Here is a 23,497-nt window from a genome sequence, read left to right as displayed (position 1 = left end):
GTCTCCTGGGGGCAAAAGGCCACAGCTCCTCTTCAGGGCAGGTGAAATGATGCTTTGTGGAAAACTGTGAGGTTCCAGGTAAATTCCCTGAATCTCATCCAGCGACATTGCGTGTAGGCCCGTGCAATCCTTTTATTTACAGTGAAGTCAAAATTCTGCATGCATGCTGGCTAATGCTACATGAAGGCAGCAATAGCATCCCTCTCATATTCATGTAACACGTGGCCACGTCCTCCTGAGGTTTTGTGAAGTTTCAAAGGCCATATTGCTGCACTGGCCCGGTCCTGAAGATTTGCCTTGTACAACGTTCGGAAGATTAGACCCTTCCGATCAGAGCAGGCCACACAACTCCTTGTCCAAGCTCTTTGTTTTCTCCAGACTGGACTACTGCTATGCTCCCTTGGCGGGTCTTCCGGCACGTACTATCAAGCCTCTGCAACTGATCCAGGATGCAGCAGCGAGACTGGTCTTCAACGAGCCAAAGAAAGCCCACGTCACACCTCTCTTCATAATTTTGCACTGGCTACCAATAGCTGTTCGCATCAGATTCAAGGTACTGATGTTTGCCTACAAGATAACCACTGGCTCTGCAGCAATATACCTAAAGTCGCTGGTGCAGACCTACGCTTGCTTTCTGCAAGTGAACGATGCCTCGTGGTGCCATCCCAAAGAGGCACAAAATCACTCTCAAGGACCTTTTCCTGGACTGTTCCCAGCTGGTGGATCGGCCTGCCTATCTCAATTCGAGCAGCGGAGGCTTTAACCCTTTTCAAAAAGTGTCTAAAAACTCATCCTTGTCTTCAACGCCTGCCCAATTAATACTAGCATTTGCCTAATGCGTCGTTTTGTCAAAGTTAACGCCCTGCTGGCCCAACGTAGCAGAAGACTGAAGTCTCTGTCTGCAGCCAAAGGATAGGTCTGTCAGAAGTGGGATTCGAACCCACGCCTCCAGGGGAGACTGCGACCTGAACGCAGCGCCTTAGACCGCTCGGCCATCCTGACACCCTTGCCTGGCTAGAGATGGCCTGTTCGAGCCGCACCTGAAACCAGGGACCTAGAAGCTACTTTTTCTCTGTTCGGGCCCCCTTTAGCCCACGGGCCTCGTTGGCGCAGTTAGGCAGCGCGTCAGTCTCATAATCTGAAGGTCGTGAGTTCGAGCCTCACACGGGGCAGGGTGGTTCTTTTTTTCTGATAACTGAGAGAGCTTAGACCAGGGGTGTCAAACTAAATTCCTTTAGGGCCCGAGCCCTGTAGAGTGTTGTTCCAACCCTTCTCAAACACACAAGGCATGTAGTTTTCAAATGAGCCTGAAGGGCATGATTAGTTGGATCAGGTGTGTTCTATCAGGCTTGAATCTAAACTCTGCAGGTCTCCGGCCTTCCAGGGACTGAGTTTGACACCCGTGGCTTAGAAAGAAAGAGTGAGGTTCTCTGTCCCCTTTCGTGTGGGTTTCCCTGTGTCTCCTGGGGGCAAAAGGCCACAGCTCCTCTTCAGGGCAGGTGAAATGATGCTTTGTGGAAAACTGTGAGGTTCCAGGTAAATTCCCTGAATCTCATCCAGCGACATTGCGTGTAGGCCCGTGCAATCCTTTTATTTACAGTGAAGTCAAAATTCTGCATGCATGCTGGCTAATGCTACATGAAGGCAGCAATAGCATCCCTCTCATATTCATGTAACACGTGGCCACGTCCTCCTGAGGTTTTGTGAAGTTTCAAAGGCCATATTGCTGCACTGGCCCGGTCCTGAAGATTTGCCTTGTACAACGTTCGGAAGATTAGACCCTTCCGATCAGAGCAGGCCACACAACTCCTTGTCCAAGCTCTTTGTTTTCTCCAGACTGGACTACTGCTATGCTCCCTTGGCGGGTCTTCCGGCACGTACTATCAAGCCTCTGCAACTGATCCAGGATGCAGCAGCGAGACTGGTCTTCAACGAGCCAAAGAAAGCCCACGTCACACCTCTCTTCATAATTTTGCACTGGCTACCAATAGCTGTTCGCATCAGATTCAAGGTACTGATGTTTGCCTACAAGATAACCACTGGCTCTGCAGCAATATACCTAAAGTCGCTGGTGCAGACCTACGCTTGCTTTCTGCAAGTGAACGATGCCTCGTGGTGCCATCCCAAAGAGGCACAAAATCACTCTCAAGGACCTTTTCCTGGACTGTTCCCAGCTGGTGGATCGGCCTGCCTATCTCAATTCGAGCAGCGGAGGCTTTAACCCTTTTCAAAAAGTGTCTAAAAACTCATCCTTGTCTTCAACGCCTGCCCAATTAATACTAGCATTTGCCTAATGCGTCGTTTTGTCAAAGTTAACGCCCTGCTGGCCCAACGTAGCAGAAGACTGAAGTCTCTGTCTGCAGCCAAAGGATAGGTCTGTCAGAAGTGGGATTCGAACCCACGCCTCCAGGGGAGACTGCGACCTGAACGCAGCGCCTTAGACCGCTCGGCCATCCTGACACCCTTGCCTGGCTAGAGATGGCCTGTTCGAGCCGCACCTGAAACCAGGGACCTAGAAGCTACTTTTTCTCTGTTCGGGCCCCCTTTAGCCCACGGGCCTCGTTGGCGCAGTTAGGCAGCGCGTCAGTCTCATAATCTGAAGGTCGTGAGTTCGAGCCTCACACGGGGCAGGGTGGTTCTTTTTTTCTGATAACTGAGAGAGCTTAGACCAGGGGTGTCAAACTAAATTCCTTTAGGGCCCGAGCCCTGTAGAGTGTTGTTCCAACCCTTCTCAAACACACAAGGCATGTAGTTTTCAAATGAGCCTGAAGGGCATGATTAGTTGGATCAGGTGTGTTCTATCAGGCTTGAATCTAAACTCTGCAGGTCTCCGGCCTTCCAGGGACTGAGTTTGACACCCGTGGCTTAGAAAGAAAGAGTGAGGTTCTCTGTACCCTTTCGTGTGGGTTTCCCTGTGTCTCCTGGGGGCAAAAGGCCACAGCTCCTCTTCAGGGCAGGTGAAATGATGCTTTGTGGAAAACTGTGAGGTTCCAGGTAAATTCCCTGAATCTCATCCAGCGACATTGCGTGTAGGCCCGTGCAATCCTTTTATTTACAGTGAAGTCAAAATTCTGCATGCATGCTGGCTAATGCTACATGAAGGCAGCAATAGCATCCCTCTCATATTCATGTAACACGTGGCCACGTCCTCCTGAGGTTTTGTGAAGTTTCAAAGGCCATATTGCTGCACTGGCCCGGTCCTGAATATTTGCCTTGTACAACGTTCGGAAGATTAGACCCTTCCGATCAGAGCAGGCCACACAACTCCTTGTCCAAGCTCTTTGTTTTCTCCAGACTGGACTACTGCTATGCTCCCTTGGCGGGTCTTCCGGCACGTACTATCAAGCCTCTGCAACTGATCCAGGATGCAGCAGCGAGACTGGTCTTCAACGAGCCAAAGAAAGCCCACGTCACACCTCTCTTCATAATTTTGCACTGGCTACCAATAGCTGTTCGCATCAGATTCAAGGTACTGATGTTTGCCTACAAGATAACCACTGGCTCTGCAGCAATATACCTAAAGTCGATGGTGCAGACCTACGCTTGCTTTCTGCAAGTGAACGATGCCTCGTGGTGCCATCCCAAAGAGGCACAAAATCACTCTCAAGGACCTTTTCCTGGACTGTTCCCAGCTGGTGGATCGGCCTGCCTATCTCAATTCGAGCAGCGGAGGCTTTAACCCTTTTCAAAAAGTGTCTAAAAACTCATCCTTGTCTTCAACGCCTGCCCAATTAATACTAGCATTTGCCTAATGCGTCGTTTTGTCAAAGTTAACGCCCTGCTGGCCCAACGTAGCAGAAGACTGAAGTCTCTGTCTGCAGCCAAAGGATAGGTCTGTCAGAAGTGGGATTCGAACCCACGCCTCCAGGGGAGACTGTGACCTGAACGCAGCGCCTTAGACCGCTCGGCCATCCTGACACCCTTGCCTGGCTAGAGATGGCCTGTTCGAGCCGCACCTGAAACCAGGGACCTAGAAGCTACTTTTTCTCTGTTCGGGCCCCCTTTAGCCCACGGGCCTCGTTGGCGCAGTTAGGCAGCGCGTCAGTCTCATAATCTGAAGGTCGTGAGTTCGAGCCTCACACGGGGCAGGGTGGTTCTTTTTTTCTGATAACTGAGAGAGCTTAGACCAGGGGTGTCAAACTAAATTCCTTTAGGGCCCGAGCCCTGTAGAGTGTTGTTCCAACCCTTCTCAAACACACAAGGCATGTAGTTTTCAAATGAGCCTGAAGGGCATGATTAGTTGGATCAGGTGTGTTCTATCAGGCTTGAATCTAAACTCTGCAGGTCTCCGGCCTTCCAGGGACTGAGTTTGACACCCGTGGCTTAGAAAGAAAGAGTGAGGTTCTCTGTACCCTTTCGTGTGGGTTTCCCTGTGTCTCCTGGGGGCAAAAGGCCACAGCTCCTCTTCAGGGCAGGTGAAATGATGCTTTGTGGAAAACTGTGAGGTTCCAGGTAAATTCCCTGAATCTCATCCAGCGACATTGCGTGTAGGCCCGTGCAATCCTTTTATTTACAGTGAAGTCAAAATTCTGCATGCATGCTGGCTAATGCTACATGAAGGCAGCAATAGCATCCCTCTCATATTCATGTAACACGTGGCCACGTCCTCCTGAGGTTTTGTGAAGTTTCAAAGGCCATATTGCTGCACTGGCCCGGTCCTGAATATTTGCCTTGTACAACGTTCGGAAGATTAGACCCTTCCGATCAGAGCAGGCCACACAACTCCTTGTCCAAGCTCTTTGTTTTCTCCAGACTGGACTACTGCTATGCTCCCTTGGCGGGTCTTCCGGCACGTACTATCAAGCCTCTGCAACTGATCCAGGATGCAGCAGCGAGACTGGTCTTCAACGAGCCAAAGAAAGCCCACGTCACACCTCTCTTCATAATTTTGCACTGGCTACCAATAGCTGTTCGCATCAGATTCAAGGTACTGATGTTTGCCTACAAGATAACCACTGGCTCTGCAGCAATATACCTAAAGTCGATGGTGCAGACCTACGCTTGCTTTCTGCAAGTGAACGATGCCTCGTGGTGCCATCCCAAAGAGGCACAAAATCACTCTCAAGGACCTTTTCCTGGACTGTTCCCAGCTGGTGGATCGGCCTGCCTATCTCAATTCGAGCAGCGGAGGCTTTAACCCTTTTCAAAAAGTGTCTAAAAACTCATCCTTGTCTTCAACGCCTGCCCAATTAATACTAGCATTTGCCTAATGCGTCGTTTTGTCAAAGTTAACGCCCTGCTGGCCCAACGTAGCAGAAGACTGAAGTCTCTGTCTGCAGCCAAAGTATAGGTCTGTCAGAAGTGGGATTCGAACCCACGCCTCCAGGGGAGACTGCGACCTGAACGCAGCGCCTTAGACCGCTCGGCCATCCTGACACCCTTGCCTGGCTAGAGATGGCCTGTTCGAGCCGCACCTGAAACCAGGGACCTAGAAGCTACTTTTTCTCTGTTCGGGCCCCCTTTAGCCCACGGGCCTCGTTGGCGCAGTTAGGCAGCGCGTCAGTCTCATAATCTGAAGGTCGTGAGTTCGAGCCTCACACGGGGCAGGGTGGTTCTTTTTTTCTGATAACTGAGAGAGCTTAGACCAGGGGTGTCAAACTAAATTCCTTTAGGGCCCGAGCCCTGTAGAGTGTTGTTCCAACCCTTCTCAAACACACAAGGCATGTAGTTTTCAAATGAGCCTGAAGGGCATGATTAGTTGGATCAGGTGTGTTCTATCAGGCTTGAATCTAAACTCTGCAGGTCTCCGGCCTTCCAGGGACTGAGTTTGACACCCGTGGCTTAGAAAGAAAGAGTGAGGTTCTCTGTCCCCTTTCGTGTGGGTTTCCCTGTGTCTCCTGGGGGCAAAAGGCCACAGCTCCTCTTCAGGGCAGGTGAAATGATGCTTTGTGGAAAACTGTGAGGTTCCAGGTAAATTCCCTGAATCTCATCCAGCGACATTGCGTGTAGGCCCATGCAATCCTTTTATTTACAGTGAAGTCAAAATTCTGCATGCATGCTGGCTAATGCTACATGAAGGCAGCAATAGCATCCCTCTCATATTCATGTAACACGTGGCCACGTCCTCCTGAGGTTTTGTGAAGTTTCAAAGGCCATATTGCTGCACTGGCCCGGTCCTGAAGATTTGCCTTGTACAACGTTCGGAAGATTAGACCCTTCCGATCAGAGCAGGCCACACAACTCCTTGTCCAAGCTCTTTGTTTTCTCCAGACTGGACTACTGCTATGCTCCCTTGGCGGGTCTTCCGGCACGTACTATCAAGCCTCTGCAACTGATCCAGGATGCAGCAGCGAGACTGGTCTTCAACGAGCCAAAGAAAGCCCACGTCACACCTCTCTTCATAATTTTGCACTGGCTACCAATAGCTGTTCGCATCAGATTCAAGGTACTGATGTTTGCCTACAAGATAACCACTGGCTCTGCAGCAATATACCTAAAGTCGCTGGTGCAGACCTACGCTTGCTTTCTGCAAGTGAACGATGCCTCGTGGTGCCATCCCAAAGAGGCACAAAATCACTCTCAAGGACCTTTTCCTGGACTGTTCCCAGCTGGTGGATCGGCCTGCCTATCTCAATTCGAGCAGCGGAGGCTTTAACCCTTTTCAAAAAGTGTCTAAAAACTCATCCTTGTCTTCAACGCCTGCCCAATTAATACTAGCATTTGCCTAATGCGTCGTTTTGTCAAAGTTAACGCCCTGCTGGCCCAACGTAGCAGAAGACTGAAGTCTCTGTCTGCAGCCAAAGGATAGGTCTGTCAGAAGTGGGATTCGAACCCACGCCTCCAGGGGAGACTGCGACCTGAACGCAGCGCCTTAGACCTCTCGGCCATCCTGACACCCTTGCCTGGCTAGAGATGGCCTGTTCGAGCCGCACCTGAAACCAGGGACCTAGAAGCTACTTTTTCTCTGTTCGGGCCCCCTTTAGCCCACGGGCCTCGTTGGCGCAGTTAGGCAGCGCGTCAGTCTCATAATCTGAAGGTCGTGAGTTCGAGCCTCACACGGGGCAGGGTGGTTCTTTTTTTCTGATAACTGAGAGAGCTTAGACCAGGGGTGTCAAACTAAATTCCTTTAGGGCCCGAGCCCTGTAGAGTGTTGTTCCAACCCTTCTCAAACACACAAGGCATGTAGTTTTCAAATGAGCCTGAAGGGCATGATTAGTTGGATCAGGTGTGTTCTATCAGGCTTGAATCTAAACTCTGCAGGTCTCCGGCCTTCCAGGGACTGAGTTTGACACCCGTGGCTTAGAAAGAAAGAGTGAGGTTCTCTGTCCCCTTTCGTGTGGGTTTCCCTGTGTCTCCTGGGGGCAAAAGGCCACAGCTCCTCTTCAGGGCAGGTGAAATGATGCTTTGTGGAAAACTGTGAGGTTCCAGGTAAATTCCCTGAATCTCATCCAGCGACATTGCGTGTAGGCCCGTGCAATCCTTTTATTTACAGTGAAGTCAAAATTCTGCATGCATGCTGGCTAATGCTACATGAAGGCAGCAATAGCATCCCTCTCATATTCATGTAACACGTGGCCACGTCCTCCTGAGGTTTTGTGAAGTTTCAAAGGCCATATTGCTGCACTGGCCCGGTCCTGAAGATTTGCCTTGTACAACGTTCGGAAGATTAGACCCTTCCGATCAGAGCAGGCCACACAACTCCTTGTCCAAGCTCTTTGTTTTCTCCAGACTGGACTACTGCTATGCTCCCTTGGCGGGTCTTCCGGCACGTACTATCAAGCCTCTGCAACTGATCCAGGATGCAGCAGCAAGACTGGTCTTCAACGAGCCAAAGAAAGCCCACGTCACACCTCTCTTCATAATTTTGCACTGGCTACCAATAGCTGTTCGCATCAGATTCAAGGTACTGATGTTTGCCTACAAGATAACCACTGGCTCTGCAGCAATATACCTAAAGTCGATGGTGCAGACCTACGCTTGCTTTCTGCAAGTGAACGATGCCTCGTGGTGCCATCCCAAAGAGGCACAAAATCACTCTCAAGGACCTTTTCCTGGACTGTTCCCAGCTGGTGGATCGGCCTGCCTATCTCAATTCGAGCAGCGGAGGCTTTAACCCTTTTCAAAAAGTGTCTAAAAACTCATCCTTGTCTTCAACGCCTGCCCAATTAATACTAGCATTTGCCTAATGCGTCGTTTTGTCAAAGTTAACGCCCTGCTGGCCCAACGTAGCAGAAGACTGAAGTCTCTGTCTGCAGCCAAAGGATAGGTCTGTCAGAAGTGGGATTCGAACCCACGCCTCCAGGGGAGACTGCGACCTGAACGCAGCGCCTTAGACCGCTCGGCCATCCTGACACCCTTGCCTGGCTAGAGATGGCCTGTTCGAGCCGCACCTGAAACCAGGGACCTAGAAGCTACTTTTTCTCTGTTCGGGCCCCCTTTAGCCCACGGGCCTCGTTGGCGCAGTTAGGCAGCGCGTCAGTCTCATAATCTGAAGGTCGTGAGTTCGAGCCTCACACGGGGCAGGGTGGTTCTTTTTTTCTGATAACTGAGAGAGCTTAGACCAGGGGTGTCAAACTAAATTCCTTTAGGGCCCGAGCCCTGTAGAGTGTTGTTCCAACCCTTCTCAAACACACAAGGCATGTAGTTTTCAAATGAGCCTGAAGGGCATGATTAGTTGGATCAGGTGTGTTCTATCAGGCTTGAATCTAAACTCTGCAGGTCTCCGGCCTTCCAGGGACTGAGTTTGACACCCGTGGCTTAGAAAGAAAGAGTGAGGTTCTCTGTCCCCTTTCGTGTGGGTTTCCCTGTGTCTCCTGGGGGCAAAAGGCCACAGCTCCTCTTCAGGGCAGGTGAAATGATGCTTTGTGGAAAACTGTGAGGTTCCAGGTAAATTCCCTGAATCTCATCCAGCGACATTGCGTGTAGGCCCGTGCAATCCTTTTATTTACAGTGAAGTCAAAATTCTGCATGCATGCTGGCTAATGCTACATGAAGGCAGCAATAGCATCCCTCTCATATTCATGTAACACGTGGCCACGTCCTCCTGAGGTTTTGTGAAGTTTCAAAGGCCATATTGCTGCACTGGCCCGGTCCTGAAGATTTGCCTTGTACAACGTTCGGAAGATTAGACCCTTCCGATCAGAGCAGGCCACACAACTCCTTGTCCAAGCTCTTTGTTTTCTCCAGACTGGACTACTGCTATGCTCCCTTGGCGGGTCTTCCGGCACGTACTATCAAGCCTCTGCAACTGATCCAGGATGCAGCAGCGAGACTGGTCTTCAACGAGCCAAAGAAAGCCCACGTCACACCTCTCTTCATAATTTTGCACTGGCTACCAATAGCTGTTCGCATCAGATTCAAGGTACTGATGTTTGCCTACAAGATAACCACTGGCTCTGCAGCAATATACCTAAAGTCGCTGGTGCAGACCTACGCTTGCTTTCTGCAAGTGAACGATGCCTCGTGGTGCCATCCCAAAGAGGCACAAAATCACTCTCAAGGACCTTTTCCTGGACTGTTCCCAGCTGGTGGATCGGCCTGCCTATCTCAATTCGAGCAGCGGAGGCTTTAACCCTTTTCAAAAAGTGTCTAAAAACTCATCCTTGTCTTCAACGCCTGCCCAATTAATACTAGCATTTGCCTAATGCGTCGTTTTGTCAAAGTTAACGCCCTGCTGGCCCAACGTAGCAGAAGACTGAAGTCTCTGTCTGCAGCCAAAGGATAGGTCTGTCAGAAGTGGGATTCGAACCCACGCCTCCAGGGGAGACTGCGACCTGAACGCAGCGCCTTAGACCTCTCGGCCATCCTGACACCCTTGCCTGGCTAGAGATGGCCTGTTCGAGCCGCACCTGAAACCAGGGACCTAGAAGCTACTTTTTCTCTGTTCGGGCCCCCTTTAGCCCACGGGCCTCGTTGGCGCAGTTAGGCAGCGCGTCAGTCTCATAATCTGAAGGTCGTGAGTTCGAGCCTCACACGGGGCAGGGTGGTTCTTTTTTTCTGATAACTGAGAGAGCTTAGACCAGGGGTGTCAAACTAAATTCCTTTAGGGCCCGAGCCCTGTAGAGTGTTGTTCCAACCCTTCTCAAACACACAAGGCATGTAGTTTTCAAATGAGCCTGAAGGGCATGATTAGTTGGATCAGGTGTGTTCTATCAGGCTTGAATCTAAACTCTGCAGGTCTCCGGCCTTCCAGGGACTGAGTTTGACACCCGTGGCTTAGAAAGAAAGAGTGAGGTTCTCTGTCCCCTTTCGTGTGGGTTTCCCTGTGTCTCCTGGGGGCAAAAGGCCACAGCTCCTCTTCAGGGCAGGTGAAATGATGCTTTGTGGAAAACTGTGAGGTTCCAGGTAAATTCCCTGAATCTCATCCAGCGACATTGCGTGTAGGCCCGTGCAATCCTTTTATTTACAGTGAAGTCAAAATTCTGCATGCATGCTGGCTAATGCTACATGAAGGCAGCAATAGCATCCCTCTCATATTCATGTAACACGTGGCCACGTCCTCCTGAGGTTTTGTGAAGTTTCAAAGGCCATATTGCTGCACTGGCCCGGTCCTGAAGATTTGCCTTGTACAACGTTCGGAAGATTAGACCCTTCCGATCAGAGCAGGCCACACAACTCCTTGTCCAAGCTCTTTGTTTTCTCCAGACTGGACTACTGCTATGCTCCCTTGGCGGGTCTTCCGGCACGTACTATCAAGCCTCTGCAACTGATCCAGGATGCAGCAGCAAGACTGGTCTTCAACGAGCCAAAGAAAGCCCACGTCACACCTCTCTTCATAATTTTGCACTGGCTACCAATAGCTGTTCGCATCAGATTCAAGGTACTGATGTTTGCCTACAAGATAACCACTGGCTCTGCAGCAATATACCTAAAGTCGATGGTGCAGACCTACGCTTGCTTTCTGCAAGTGAACGATGCCTCGTGGTGCCATCCCAAAGAGGCACAAAATCACTCTCAAGGACCTTTTCCTGGACTGTTCCCAGCTGGTGGATCGGCCTGCCTATCTCAATTCGAGCAGCGGAGGCTTTAACCCTTTTCAAAAAGTGTCTAAAAACTCATCCTTGTCTTCAACGCCTGCCCAATTAATACTAGCATTTGCCTAATGCGTCGTTTTGTCAAAGTTAACGCCCTGCTGGCCCAACGTAGCAGAAGACTGAAGTCTCTGTCTGCAGCCAAAGGATAGGTCTGTCAGAAGTGGGATTCGAACCCACGCCTCCAGGGGAGACTGCGACCTGAACGCAGCGCCTTAGACCGCTCGGCCATCCTGACACCCTTGCCTGGCTAGAGATGGCCTGTTCGAGCCGCACCTGAAACCAGGGACCTAGAAGCTACTTTTTCTCTGTTCGGGCCCCCTTTAGCCCACGGGCCTCGTTGGCGCAGTTAGGCAGCGCGTCAGTCTCATAATCTGAAGGTCGTGAGTTCGAGCCTCACACGGGGCAGGGTGGTTCTTTTTTTCTGATAACTGAGAGAGCTTAGACCAGGGGTGTCAAACTAAATTCCTTTAGGGCCCGAGCCCTGTAGAGTGTTGTTCCAACCCTTCTCAAACACACAAGGCATGTAGTTTTCAAATGAGCCTGAAGGGCATGATTAGTTGGATCAGGTGTGTTCTATCAGGCTTGAATCTAAACTCTGCAGGTCTCCGGCCTTCCAGGGACTGAGTTTGACACCCGTGGCTTAGAAAGAAAGAGTGAGGTTCTCTGTCCCCTTTCGTGTGGGTTTCCCTGTGTCTCCTGGGGGCAAAAGGCCACAGCTCCTCTTCAGGGCAGGTGAAATGATGCTTTGTGGAAAACTGTGAGGTTCCAGGTAAATTCCCTGAATCTCATCCAGCGACATTGCGTGTAGGCCCGTGCAATCCTTTTATTTACAGTGAAGTCAAAATTCTGCATGCATGCTGGCTAATGCTACATGAAGGCAGCAATAGCATCCCTCTCATATTCATGTAACACGTGGCCACGTCCTCCTGAGGTTTTGTGAAGTTTCAAAGGCCATATTGCTGCACTGGCCCGGTCCTGAAGATTTGCCTTGTACAACGTTCGGAAGATTAGACCCTTCCGATCAGAGCAGGCCACACAACTCCTTGTCCAAGCTCTTTGTTTTCTCCAGACTGGACTACTGCTATGCTCCCTTGGCGGGTCTTCCGGCACGTACTATCAAGCCTCTGCAACTGATCCAGGATGCAGCAGCGAGACTGGTCTTCAACGAGCCAAAGAAAGCCCACGTCACACCTCTCTTCATAATTTTGCACTGGCTACCAATAGCTGTTCGCATCAGATTCAAGGTACTGATGTTTGCCTACAAGATAACCACTGGCTCTGCAGCAATATACCTAAAGTCGCTGGTGCAGACCTACGCTTGCTTTCTGCAAGTGAACGATGCCTCGTGGTGCCATCCCAAAGAGGCACAAAATCACTCTCAAGGACCTTTTCCTGGACTGTTCCCAGCTGGTGGATCGGCCTGCCTATCTCAATTCGAGCAGCGGAGGCTTTAACCCTTTTCAAAAAGTGTCTAAAAACTCATCCTTGTCTTCAACGCCTGCCCAATTAATACTAGCATTTGCCTAATGCGTCGTTTTGTCAAAGTTAACGCCCTGCTGGCCCAACGTAGCAGAAGACTGAAGTCTCTGTCTGCAGCCAAAGGATAGGTCTGTCAGAAGTGGGATTCGAACCCACGCCTCCAGGGGAGACTGCGACCTGAACGCAGCGCCTTAGACCTCTCGGCCATCCTGACACCCTTGCCTGGCTAGAGATGGCCTGTTCGAGCCGCACCTGAAACCAGGGACCTAGAAGCTACTTTTTCTCTGTTCGGGCCCCCTTTAGCCCACGGGCCTCGTTGGCGCAGTTAGGCAGCGCGTCAGTCTCATAATCTGAAGGTCGTGAGTTCGAGCCTCACACGGGGCAGGGTGGTTCTTTTTTTCTGATAACTGAGAGAGCTTAGACCAGGGGTGTCAAACTAAATTCCTTTAGGGCCCGAGCCCTGTAGAGTGTTGTTCCAACCCTTCTCAAACACACAAGGCATGTAGTTTTCAAATGAGCCTGAAGGGCATGATTAGTTGGATCAGGTGTGTTCTATCAGGCTTGAATCTAAACTCTGCAGGTCTCCGGCCTTCCAGGGACTGAGTTTGACACCCGTGGCTTAGAAAGAAAGAGTGAGGTTCTCTGTCCCCTTTCGTGTGGGTTTCCCTGTGTCTCCTGGGGGCAAAAGGCCACAGCTCCTCTTCAGGGCAGGTGAAATGATGCTTTGTGGAAAACTGTGAGGTTCCAGGTAAATTCCCTGAATCTCATCCAGCGACATTGCGTGTAGGCCCGTGCAATCCTTTTATTTACAGTGAAGTCAAAATTCTGCATGCATGCTGGCTAATGCTACATGAAGGCAGCAATAGCATCCCTCTCATATTCATGTAACACGTGGCCACGTCCTCCTGAGGTTTTGTGAAGTTTCAAAGGCCATATTGCTGCACTGGCCCGGTCCTGAAGATTTGCCTTGTACAACGTTCGGAAGATTAGACCCTTCCGATCAGAGCAGGCCACACAACTCCTTGTCCAAGCTCTTTGTTTTCTCCAGACTGGACTACTGCTATGCTCCCTTGGTGGGTCTTCCGGCACGTACTATCAAGCCTCTGCAACTGATCCAGGATGCAGCAGCGAGACTGGTCTTCAACGAGCCAAAGAAAGCCCACGTCACACCTCTCTTCATAATTTTGCACTGGCTACCAATAGCTGTTCGCATCAGATTCAAGGTACTGATGTTTGCCTACAAGATAACCACTGGCTCTGCAGCAATATACCTAAAGTCGCTGGTGCAGACCTACGCTTGCTTTCTGCAAGTGAACGATGCCTCGTGGTGCCATCCCAAAGAGGCACAAAATCACTCTCAAGGACCTTTTCCTGGACTGTTCCCAGCTGGTGGATCGGCCTGCCTATCTCAATTCGAGCAGCGGAGGCTTTAACCCTTTTCAAAAAGTGTCTAAAAACTCATCCTTGTCTTCAACGCCTGCCCAATTAATACTAGCATTTGCCTAATGCGTCGTTTTGTCAAAGTTAACGCCCTGCTGGCCCAACGTAGCAGAAGACTGAAGTCTCTGTCTGCAGCCAAAGGATAGGTCTGTCAGAAGTGGGATTCGAACCCACGCCTCCAGGGGAGACTGCGACCTGAGCGCTAGCTGACGAAGGATAGTCCGACATAATTTCAGAAATGTTGAGCAATGTCGAACTGCGCAGCCAATCGCATCGAAGCGCTATGACATTTGGACCAATGGCGTCGAAGCGCCTTAACATTTCCAGCCAATCAAAAAGCGCAATTCATAACATTCTCTTGACATTCGTGACATTTGGCCAATCAGAGAGCAAGGGGATGCCGGCGGCACGTTTCCGCGTATCACCGCTAGGTGGAGGGGTCAGCGCTTCTAGTCAGGTGTCAATCAAGTTGCCGAAACGTGCCGAAGGTGTACGAAAGAATGACATCGTCCTCAGGAGGTGTGTCAAGGGTCAAAAAAGTTCATTACCGAAGTTCGTGACCTACGACGAGTATCATTGCCGCGGAGCTCAGCATCATTTTTACGGAGGACAGCGAAACTTCATTTTAAAACTAAATACGGCGATATTACCGACGACGACAACAGTTAAGAAATTATCATCTAATTGCAAAAAAAATTTTGTATTCAATTTTTTTATTATTAGTGTAATTTTAACTGTTTTAATTGTTCTTTCAAAACTGTTTCATCAAAGTCAATAAAAATGTCTGGCAAACAACAAAAATCACATAAAGCTATGTCGGACGCTGAATGGATTTCGCGTTTAAAAAAGTTTGCCAGCACAGGAATGTGGCCATCAAATGAAGGTAACAGGCCTGCTCCTAGACAGAAAAAGTGGTACGAGATTTATCAAAGGGTGAGTGAGTGTTTGTTACCTTTGCATGATAGAGAGAAAAAAAACACTTAAGTGTTTGTTGACTTGCATAATCGAACATTATTAGTATAGTTGTTTAATGTATTTGCATAAGAGAACAACAGATTAGGCTCCATTACAAACATTTACCTGGTCCCATTCATTGGTATGGTGTAATGTGATGGTTGTGTTATGTTTATGTAATGTTGCAGGTATTTTGAGATTTATGTCATACTGTTAATGAAAAGTTACATCAAAGACCTTTTGTGTACTGGGAGACTCAGAGATTTGAGAGGGGGAAGGGGGAAGGGACAGTGAATGAATAGGTGGTCTGAAGGTGTGAAATGTTCCTCTCTTGTATCTCTCTCCTTTAAAGAGAGATACCAGCTCTAACATTATATGTAAGATAAGCTTGACTTGTGTCCTAGACATTAATCAGTGAATGAATTAATATATTAATTTAATAAAGTATTGTATGCTTTATACTCACTTGTATTGTGCATTACATTTGTTATAATACTTACAGATTGAGAAATGTCCGATGCTGTCTCGTGGCCAAACAACCTTGCTTGGAGGTGTGCTGAAATGCATCTGTGGTTTTCACACTCTAAAGGTAACATTAATGTAGCAAGTATTTTTTGTTAATATTATTTACTGAAATGTTTTCTTTCTGAATTGTTATATGTATTTTTTATTAATTTTTTTTGGTTGTGTTAAGCAGCCCACTGCGTCAAACGTTACTGGACCAGCACAAAAGGTGGTGGAACAACCTCATGCTGCTGAAACAGCAAAGAAGGTCATGGAGCAGAGTCAGCCTGACCTCCAGCCTCATCCCCTGCCCCAGCCCCAGCCAACTGCACCTGTGCAAGCAAGAGTTGCAACACAATTTTCATTGGTAAGAATTGCTTTTTTGTAGCACTGAAGTATGAGCTCAGTTCAAATTCGAGGAAGTTCAGAAAGTAAGAAGAAAAAAAGAAAAAGCAAGAATTCTATGAGATGCTGGTTGAGACCTGCTAATTTTCACACCTCTTGTACAATGGGGGCAACTGTTGTCTGCTGATTGGTCGGTTTGAATATCTCAGCTTTGGTTTAAGTCACATGGTCAAGAATAAATGAAGATTGTAACCTGCCTGCTTTCTCCCTTTCATCTCTGGGCTCTACTCTTTGATTGTCCTCTTTGTCTCTAACTGAGCTCTGCCTTTGTTGAAGGTCACTGAGCTAGACTCATGTCCCTCATGGCATCTCTCTCAATACTTCTCATGTGTTAAAGCTCTTTTTTTTCCTGCAAGTAAATGCTGCATTTACTTAAAATTGTAATATTAACACAAATAGTAATGCTTGCTATTATAACACATTCTGTCTTCTCACATTTTTAGTTTACCAAATCAAGATTTACCGGGTCTCACATTGCTGCAGCAAAGCCAAATCTCAGTTTGGCCAGGAGAACTTCTCAGGCTGAAGACCAGCCCAGCGCAGCAGTGTCTAGTGCCTCTAGACCAAGCACTACAGTCTCTGTAAGTAATGGCATAATCTATATTGTACTCTATGAAGACACGTTTCACGTTCCATTCTATACAAATTATTAAACTATTTAAACTATTTTTTAATAACAGAAAACCATATATTAATAAACAAAAAAGTTATATTTTATAAATAGATTTCATATAAATTACTATTCAAAAGTTATTGATGTTAAGATAGTGTTACTTTTATTGAAAAAGGAGGCATTAAATTGATAAAAAAATCTCAGACACAAAAGATTTCTATTCAACATCATGTTACAAACGATTTCTATTTCAAATAAATGCTGTTCTTCAAACTTAATTCTGAAAAATACCACCTGTCATATTTATGGACTTTTGTATTTTCTCTCCTCATGTTCCTCAACCTAGTTTGTGTCTCCTCTTGATTATGTCATTCAGTTAATCTGTGTCTAGTTAATTTACTCATTTGTCCCTCATTGGTCTGTCTACTTAAATTTAGTCTGTTCAGTTTGTCTTGGTCTATGTGTTACTGCCTTCCTTTGTGTGGGTTAATTAAAGATTATTTACCCTTGATTTTCATCTTTGTGTGCTTTCCCCAACACCATAAGTGTGGCAACCACTGTAATGCAGTTTTATTATCAGCTATTTTCACGTTTTCAACTAATAATGAAGGTTTATGTTCAATAGAATGGTTTCTGAAGGATCATGTAACACTGAAGACTGGAGTAATGATGCTGAAAATTGGTTCTTGCCACCGTATAAATAAATTACATTTCCTATTTTTAAACTTTAAATTGTAGTAATGTTCCACAATTTAACTATCTTTTTAGTTTTTGACTGTATTTTTTATCAAATGCAACCTTGGTGAGCAGAATAGGTTTCTTTTATAAACATTTGGGCCTCAAACTTTGCAACTGTAGTGTATGATTTAATCTAGGACGACTAAGTTATTGTAATGTTCTATTTGCAAAATCTATATTTTACTTCATGATTGTACAGACACCAGATCCTACAGTTCCAACCCCTGTCCCCAGAGCCACTGCAGATGTGTCCAATCCCGCTCAGCCATGCAGGATCGTCTCTGTAAGTAATTTCATATTCTGTTGGTCCAAAAATGTAATTAAATCAGCTTTTACCAGACACTTAATGGAGATGTAAAAAGGATTACATGCCATGAAAATTGAATATTACTTTTATAACCAGTAGTTCATTAAAACACATTCATGCTGAAAAAAAACAACAACAATCAAACTATTGTCATAATGTCAATTGAGTTTACATGATACTGATTTATTGATGATAAACAGTGTATAGATGTTAACATTCATGTGTCAGAATAAATAGATATTGGTTATAAAGTCTCAGAATTCTTTTTTATTTCATATTCAACAGGATTTCAGGATTATTTTGTTCCTTTTTTTGGATGACTTCCGTGTATAATGTAAAGTTATCAGTTTCATTGTCGTAATAATCATTGTAATACCATGTAATACAATGATGATTTTATGTGAAAGTAATCAGGGATACAAATAAAATTCTTAAAGTGATTAAAAAGTAAAATGAACTTACTAAACTTAATGTTTTGCCTTTTTTTCCATCACAGACTGCTCCTTCTGGGGCATTATTGCAAGGTCCATCTGTAGTTCAACTTCCTCGTTTGTGGTCTGAGAACATACCACCAGAGGATCACAAGTGGATTGGCAAAAGGCTTTTCAAAATTGGATCCAAAGGAAAGCCAGCACTTCATGATGACCTCCAGCTCTGGTATTACCCCCCACAACCAGCACTTATTTACAATCAGGCTCCAGCTCCAGACAGATTCTTTTGTCATACTCTTCTGCTGTGGATGCCATACAAGCTGTGGAGGGTTAAGGTTCTCTGTCCCAATCCAGCCTGCGGACAACATCAGCTGACAGGAGGTGGTCTGCACAAAAGGGCACGGCAGGTTCTAGACATTGACAGAACATACAATATGGTCACAGAAACCCTTATCTGTACAAAGTGTAGAGCCTCGCATGTGTCCTGGAGTCAGACTGTCCTGCAACAGCTAGATCTGGGCCATCGCTCTGAGTTTCAGGTCATCCTCACGCGGAAGTAAGTACACTTTCATTCCTCATCCAGTTGTTAGCCCATCATCACGTGTGTGTATGTATGCAAATACTTTACAATTAAATAGCTAAAATATATGAATATGTGGATTTTGCTTTTCCTAAGGTACGCCTGTGATATGCGGGTCATCAGGCTCTTGCGTGAGCGTGGCTTAGGCAATAGTCCCACTAGGGTGATAAAGCAGCTGCGTGAAAACCACAGCGAGCAGTGGCTCCATCATCTGGCCCGGTACACCACCCAATGTGTTGACTTCCTCAATCAACCCGGGGTGATGCCAGTAAATTTCCAGGAGCCCCCAGAGCCTACGGTGGTGCCAAGCTGCAAGTGGTTGCTCACCGTTTACAGCCAAGACATTCTGACCAGGCTGGATGAAATCCATGCCAGAATAACATCCACCTATGGCTCTGTCTTGAAGATGGATTCTACTAAAAAGGTTAGTTGTGGATTTGTTCATTAATGGTGTTTATATACCAGCATGGCACTGTATCTGTATTTTTCATGGTGTGATGTTTGATTTATATTTACAGCATGCTTCATATCATCTCTTATTACAGATCACCAAGAAGCTGGCTGGGACAGCGAGGGGAACGGGACTCTGGCTTACCTCTGTTGGCAACGAGTTTGGTCAGGTGCTCATAAGTGTGCTGACAGCCCAGGAAGGAGCAGGACTTGACATGATGGTAGACGGTCTGGTGAAAAGATACCAGCAGGCTGGTGTAAATCCACCTTCTGTGTTGTACGTGGACTGTGGGTGCTGCAGTGAGGTGAGCGAGAGCAAGCTGAAAACCAGGTTTAGGGGCTGACCAGATCTCATGATACGCTTGGACATCTGGCATTTTATGCGCAGGATTGCCTTGGGGTGTACAACTGATGCCCATCAGTTGTACCCCATTTTCATGTCACGGCTATCAGCATGCATCTTTGAATGGGATGCAGCTGACGTCTCTATCCTTCGCAAAGCAAAGAGAGAGCTGTTGATGTCCCAGGGTTGGCCTGCGCTGACAGATGAAGATGTAAACAAGCATCTGACCAGGGAGGAGCTGGCTCTACATTGCCGGAGGAGGACCCGTGGAGAGGAGACTACCATCCTTCTCCTTGAACAACTGCTTACAGAACTCCTGAGCAGCAAGGGAAATGACTCTCTGGGGGTTCCTCTCTTGGATCGAGAAAGGATGGAGCACATCTGGTGTGTCCAAAAGAAGCACATCAAGTGTATCCAAGACCCTCTTGGTGTTGCCCTCTATACTGAGACCGGGAGCCTAACCAAGGGAGGTGTGCTTCTGAAGACTTACAGATGTGCCAGAGGCTCCACTTCTCTTGAATCCTTTCATTTACACCTTAACCGTTTCATCCCAGGTATGTATTTGTCGAACACACACTGCATGTGCAAAGAAAGAACATTTAAGTGTCTGTGTGTTTAACATTGCCTAAAAACTGTTGTCTGTTTAAAGGGACCAGTGCAAACAGTCTGAACTTTCAGATTTATTTGTTGGAGGGTCTACACAGGTGGAACCAGGATCGGGAGGCAGCTTCCATGTCATCTGAGCCATCAGCTTTACGCAGCTACACAGGAGAACTTGTTCACTGTGTAAACAGCAATTATGAAAAGCTGTTTGGCAGGAAAGTGGTCCCCACGTTTTGTCCCCCTGCACGTTACACCGGTAAAATAATTTATTATTGTTAATTAACTTGCAATTCCCGTGTAGTCTCAGTCAATATTTTATTTAAGCCTATACAGTGTACTTTGTATCTGTATTTTTGAACTATAAACTATCAACTTGATCAACTTTTTTTTTCTTGAAACATGCCCTCTGTCATCTGATCGATATTTTCTTTCAAGTAAAAGGCCTTTCAGTATAATTGTACAAACGTCTACCTTAATCTCATAAATCACATGTCATTTTGCTGTGGAATCTTTTTTATTAGAAAGTAGTTAATTTTTAGAAAGAATAACTTGATTATTATTAGTAATATTTGGTGACCATTTACTGTACTGAAGTTACTTTGGTTTACTTGATTAGAAAAGTCAAGTTACATGTAGTAACATTTGAGTAATTACATTTGAGTTACATTTGAGTAATTGTATTTGTATGTTTCTCAGTCATCATTGTATTGTATTTCTTTGTTTTGGCCCCACAGTTATAGGTTTATGGCCTTTTTTTTCTTTTTCTCCTGTACTATGATCTCCATGATCTCACACTATAACAATATATGAACAACTACAAAGGCCTTATGTATCAAATATGTTGCACAGCAATTATATTTAATTCCTATTCATTGTTTTTATTCCAGGTGAGCTCATTGGAGTGCAGTATCTATTCCAGCAGACTGGTCAGGCACTGCAGGACATGAACCCAGACTCTGAAGAGACGGCAGAGCTCATCGAGGAACTTAATGTGGAGGAGCGAGATGAAGATGAGGGCTTCTGTGATGTCAGCGAGGATCACACAATTGCAGATCCCGAGGATGTTCTGTCACCTCCCTCCTCCACTCTGACACTGGGTTCTTCCACCGTGGTCACCAGCAGTGACACGGCTGTACTGGGTTCCACATCCCCTTCACTGGTCCCTGATCCTACACCTGCTCCTTCATCACCTGGACCCTCGGGGACTGCTGTGCCACCTTTTCCCTCTGAAACATCTGTTTCACCACTCTCCTCAGAGCCAGAGGATGCTGGTCAGGATGATGATGACGATGAAGAGACTGTAAGTGCCACTCCTCTCTATTTCTTTCAAATAAACTATATTAAATTAAAATAAGGATTGATCAACATATACTTCTTGCTACTGCTTTATATCCAGACTTTGCTCAGATTTTAAACTAAAGTCATTAGTAGGCAACAAATCAGTTTTATTTAGTTAGTGCTTTGTACTATACAGATTGTGTTAAACAGCAACACATCAATGGAACTAGTTATGGAACTAGGCATTTAACAAATGTGATTATTATTTGTGCTTGTTTTCTTAATAGGCTGTTGACTACCAAAATGTCCCGGGATACCAACATGTGGACAAGCTGGCCGAATATCTGGTGGAGCTCCGGGGTCACACAGCCCTTAGCCTGACCAATCAGGAAGCCAGCACCATAATTGAACTTTGGCAGAACCTGGCTGACCAGGACAAGCAACGGGTGGTGTATGCAGCTAGACACCAGAAGAGACTGCTGAGTGGACGCTTCAGAGTACCAAAGAGGCCCACTAAAACCCCAGGAGTAGAGAGCACCATCAGAAGTGTGCTGGGAGCAAGCAGCGCACCTGCTCAGTGGCCTGACTGTTGCCGTCTGGTGGAAACCATCTTCATCAGGCTTTGCAATACCCACCCAAGCCCCAAGAGAAAAGGCAAGGGAACGCTGTCGAGATGGTCTCTAATCCTCCAGGATTACAGGAGGATAAGGCAGCTTGTACTGGGCAACAGCTTGGTGATGGGAGGAACCTCAATGCAGCTGATGGAGGTTAACCAGAATACCCTGATTCAGTGGTATAACAACAGACAGAAAAAGCAGGAACTGTCTGTGCTGATTCAGGGCATTCAGTTGCCTCAGCCCCTCCCTGAAGCTCAGGAACCTCTCCAGGCTGCCAAACGCCTACGGACTGAGCCAGAACAATCAGGGGAGCAGCACCAGTACAAGCTACCAGAGAGCACAGCAGGTCAGGCAAAACAGAGGCACACCTCTACTGGGCGACCTCCTCTCAGACCCAAGGCACCAACACAGACTACTATGTTGGTTACGCCATCAGCACCTGGAGCATCAGTGCAGATGGTACCCAATATACTTATACCTGCAGCACCAGGTTTCCCGGGTGTGCCAATGCTTCAGGGTGTGCCAATGTTCCAGGGCATGCCAATGGCTCAAAGACTGCCAATGGTCCAGGGCATGCAAATGGTCCAGGGCATGCCAATGGTCCAGAGGATGCCATTGGTTCAGGGAATGCCAATGGTTCAGGGAATCCCGATGGTCCAGGGAATGCCAGTGGTTCAGGGGATGCCACTGTTACATCCTACAGTTGTGCAGGGCACAAGTTCACAACCAGCTGCCAATCCCCAAACCATGCCTAAGAGACCCTACAAGAGAACTGTAGAGGCGAACACTTGCAAGAAATGCGGACATTTCAAAACCAGTGCAACAGGACATAGCCAGTACAGGGGCAAAGTATACTGCCCACAATCTGAAACTGTTACAAAAGAACAGTGGTTAGAGGAAATGCGGAAAACTGTTCCCAAATAATGTATATATTTTTATTTATTGTAGTGTGTATATAGTTGTTTAAATATAGTTATAGTTATTATTTGTGTTGAACATTATTTAATATTTTATTTACTGCTTTTTAAAAACCTATTTAACTTATTTGTGTTTGTATTTAAAACTGTATTTACTGTTTTATTTACCTTTTTAATTTATTGTTTGAAAACTTATTTAATTTTATATTTATTACTGTTCAGTTAAAAAAAAAATCATTTTATTTCCCTTTTGATTTAAAGTTGTTTTAAAACTTATTTAAAATTTAATTTGTTTAATATTTATTATTGTTCTATTGGCATAATTGTAAAAATAAAATAATAATTGGCAAAAGACAGATTTTTTGTAATTTGCACTTTAATATAACCATTTCATCAGTACACTGAAAAAATAAAACGTGTTTACAAAAAATAATTTGCATTTGTCATTTGTCACAGACATTTTCCAGCATATGAATATTTTCATCTTTAATTAGAAATGACAGATTTGAATGTGTCGAATAAATGTAAGATCCTGAATGTAAGATGTAAAAATCCTTAATCAGAATAAATATCAATACAACTGCAATAATAATATGCTTAATCAGAATAAATTATGAATACAACAACTACTAAATAACTAATAATAACAAAACACATTTCCATTCGTGTACTTACATTTTCATGACAAAAAATATCAAACAAAGCACATATATATACATTTAATTAACATTGAAACATTATTTATTTAAAGCAATTAACAATATTACAAAAAGTTGTCTTTAGCTGGATTCGAACCTGGGTCGCGGGGAGCACCTGCAATAGGAAACAGTGTAATATAAATGCCCGAATTTAACGCAAGAAGAAA

At 46.2% G+C, this 23,497-nt stretch overlaps 1 protein-coding gene and 18 non-coding genes across 19 annotated transcripts; 10 read left to right on the top strand and 9 right to left on the bottom strand.

Annotated features, from left to right (window-relative positions):
* Positions 1-919: 919 nt before the first annotated feature.
* On the bottom strand, positions 920-1,002 carry trnal-cag (transfer RNA leucine (anticodon CAG)). The gene has a single exon. It is a non-coding gene; the product is annotated as a tRNA-Leu (tRNA).
* A 96-nt stretch (positions 1,003-1,098) lies between these two features.
* Positions 1,099-1,172, top strand: trnam-cau (transfer RNA methionine (anticodon CAU)). The gene has a single exon. It is a non-coding gene; the product is annotated as a tRNA-Met (tRNA).
* Positions 1,173-2,377: 1,205 nt separating this feature from the next.
* Positions 2,378-2,460, bottom strand: trnal-cag (transfer RNA leucine (anticodon CAG)). Its single transcript has one exon. It is a non-coding gene; the product is annotated as a tRNA-Leu (tRNA).
* Positions 2,461-2,556: 96 nt separating this feature from the next.
* trnam-cau (transfer RNA methionine (anticodon CAU)) lies at positions 2,557-2,630 on the top strand. The gene has a single exon. It is a non-coding gene; the product is annotated as a tRNA-Met (tRNA).
* Positions 2,631-3,835: 1,205 nt separating this feature from the next.
* trnal-cag (transfer RNA leucine (anticodon CAG)) lies at positions 3,836-3,918 on the bottom strand. The gene has a single exon. It is a non-coding gene; the product is annotated as a tRNA-Leu (tRNA).
* Positions 3,919-4,014: 96 nt separating this feature from the next.
* trnam-cau (transfer RNA methionine (anticodon CAU)) lies at positions 4,015-4,088 on the top strand. Its single transcript has one exon. It is a non-coding gene; the product is annotated as a tRNA-Met (tRNA).
* A 1,205-nt stretch (positions 4,089-5,293) lies between these two features.
* trnal-cag (transfer RNA leucine (anticodon CAG)) lies at positions 5,294-5,376 on the bottom strand. The gene has a single exon. It is a non-coding gene; the product is annotated as a tRNA-Leu (tRNA).
* A 96-nt stretch (positions 5,377-5,472) lies between these two features.
* trnam-cau (transfer RNA methionine (anticodon CAU)) lies at positions 5,473-5,546 on the top strand. Its single transcript has one exon. It is a non-coding gene; the product is annotated as a tRNA-Met (tRNA).
* A 1,205-nt stretch (positions 5,547-6,751) lies between these two features.
* trnal-cag (transfer RNA leucine (anticodon CAG)) lies at positions 6,752-6,834 on the bottom strand. The gene has a single exon. It is a non-coding gene; the product is annotated as a tRNA-Leu (tRNA).
* A 96-nt stretch (positions 6,835-6,930) lies between these two features.
* On the top strand, positions 6,931-7,004 carry trnam-cau (transfer RNA methionine (anticodon CAU)). The gene has a single exon. It is a non-coding gene; the product is annotated as a tRNA-Met (tRNA).
* Positions 7,005-8,209: 1,205 nt separating this feature from the next.
* On the bottom strand, positions 8,210-8,292 carry trnal-cag (transfer RNA leucine (anticodon CAG)). Its single transcript has one exon. It is a non-coding gene; the product is annotated as a tRNA-Leu (tRNA).
* Positions 8,293-8,388: 96 nt separating this feature from the next.
* On the top strand, positions 8,389-8,462 carry trnam-cau (transfer RNA methionine (anticodon CAU)). Its single transcript has one exon. It is a non-coding gene; the product is annotated as a tRNA-Met (tRNA).
* A 1,205-nt stretch (positions 8,463-9,667) lies between these two features.
* trnal-cag (transfer RNA leucine (anticodon CAG)) lies at positions 9,668-9,750 on the bottom strand. The gene has a single exon. It is a non-coding gene; the product is annotated as a tRNA-Leu (tRNA).
* A 96-nt stretch (positions 9,751-9,846) lies between these two features.
* On the top strand, positions 9,847-9,920 carry trnam-cau (transfer RNA methionine (anticodon CAU)). Its single transcript has one exon. It is a non-coding gene; the product is annotated as a tRNA-Met (tRNA).
* Positions 9,921-11,125: 1,205 nt separating this feature from the next.
* trnal-cag (transfer RNA leucine (anticodon CAG)) lies at positions 11,126-11,208 on the bottom strand. The gene has a single exon. It is a non-coding gene; the product is annotated as a tRNA-Leu (tRNA).
* A 96-nt stretch (positions 11,209-11,304) lies between these two features.
* On the top strand, positions 11,305-11,378 carry trnam-cau (transfer RNA methionine (anticodon CAU)). Its single transcript has one exon. It is a non-coding gene; the product is annotated as a tRNA-Met (tRNA).
* Positions 11,379-12,583: 1,205 nt separating this feature from the next.
* Positions 12,584-12,666, bottom strand: trnal-cag (transfer RNA leucine (anticodon CAG)). The gene has a single exon. It is a non-coding gene; the product is annotated as a tRNA-Leu (tRNA).
* A 96-nt stretch (positions 12,667-12,762) lies between these two features.
* trnam-cau (transfer RNA methionine (anticodon CAU)) lies at positions 12,763-12,836 on the top strand. The gene has a single exon. It is a non-coding gene; the product is annotated as a tRNA-Met (tRNA).
* Positions 12,837-18,649: 5,813 nt separating this feature from the next.
* Positions 18,650-22,639, top strand: LOC127970682 (uncharacterized). Its single transcript, XM_052573363.1, has 5 exons — positions 18,650-18,848; positions 18,970-19,771; positions 19,867-20,076; positions 20,708-21,120; positions 21,386-22,639. The coding sequence occupies exons 2-5, from the start codon at positions 19,228-19,230 to the stop codon at positions 22,637-22,639; spliced, it is 2,421 nt and encodes an 806-aa protein (XP_052429323.1). The 5' UTR covers positions 18,650-18,848; positions 18,970-19,227.
* Positions 22,640-23,497: the final 858 nt, after the last annotated feature.

This window comes from Carassius gibelio, chromosome A4, assembly GCF_023724105.1.
Source record: "Carassius gibelio isolate Cgi1373 ecotype wild population from Czech Republic chromosome A4, carGib1.2-hapl.c, whole genome shotgun sequence".
NCBI classification, from domain to species: Eukaryota; Metazoa; Chordata; class Actinopteri; order Cypriniformes; family Cyprinidae; genus Carassius; species Carassius gibelio.
This window is presented reverse-complemented; position numbering and strand designations above follow the sequence as displayed.

Excerpts from the sequence above, each read along its gene's own strand:
- LOC127970682 (XM_052573363.1), top strand. The coding sequence starts at position 19,228 with ATGATACGCTTGGACATCTGGCATTTTATGCGCAGGATTGCCTTGGGG. Across the intron at positions 20,077-20,707 it reads TCCCCCTGCACGTTACACCG|GTGAGCTCATTGGAGTGCAG; the intron begins GTAAAATAATTT and ends TTTTTATTCCAG. Across the intron at positions 21,121-21,385 it reads ATGATGACGATGAAGAGACT|GCTGTTGACTACCAAAATGT; the intron begins GTAAGTGCCACT and ends TTTTCTTAATAG.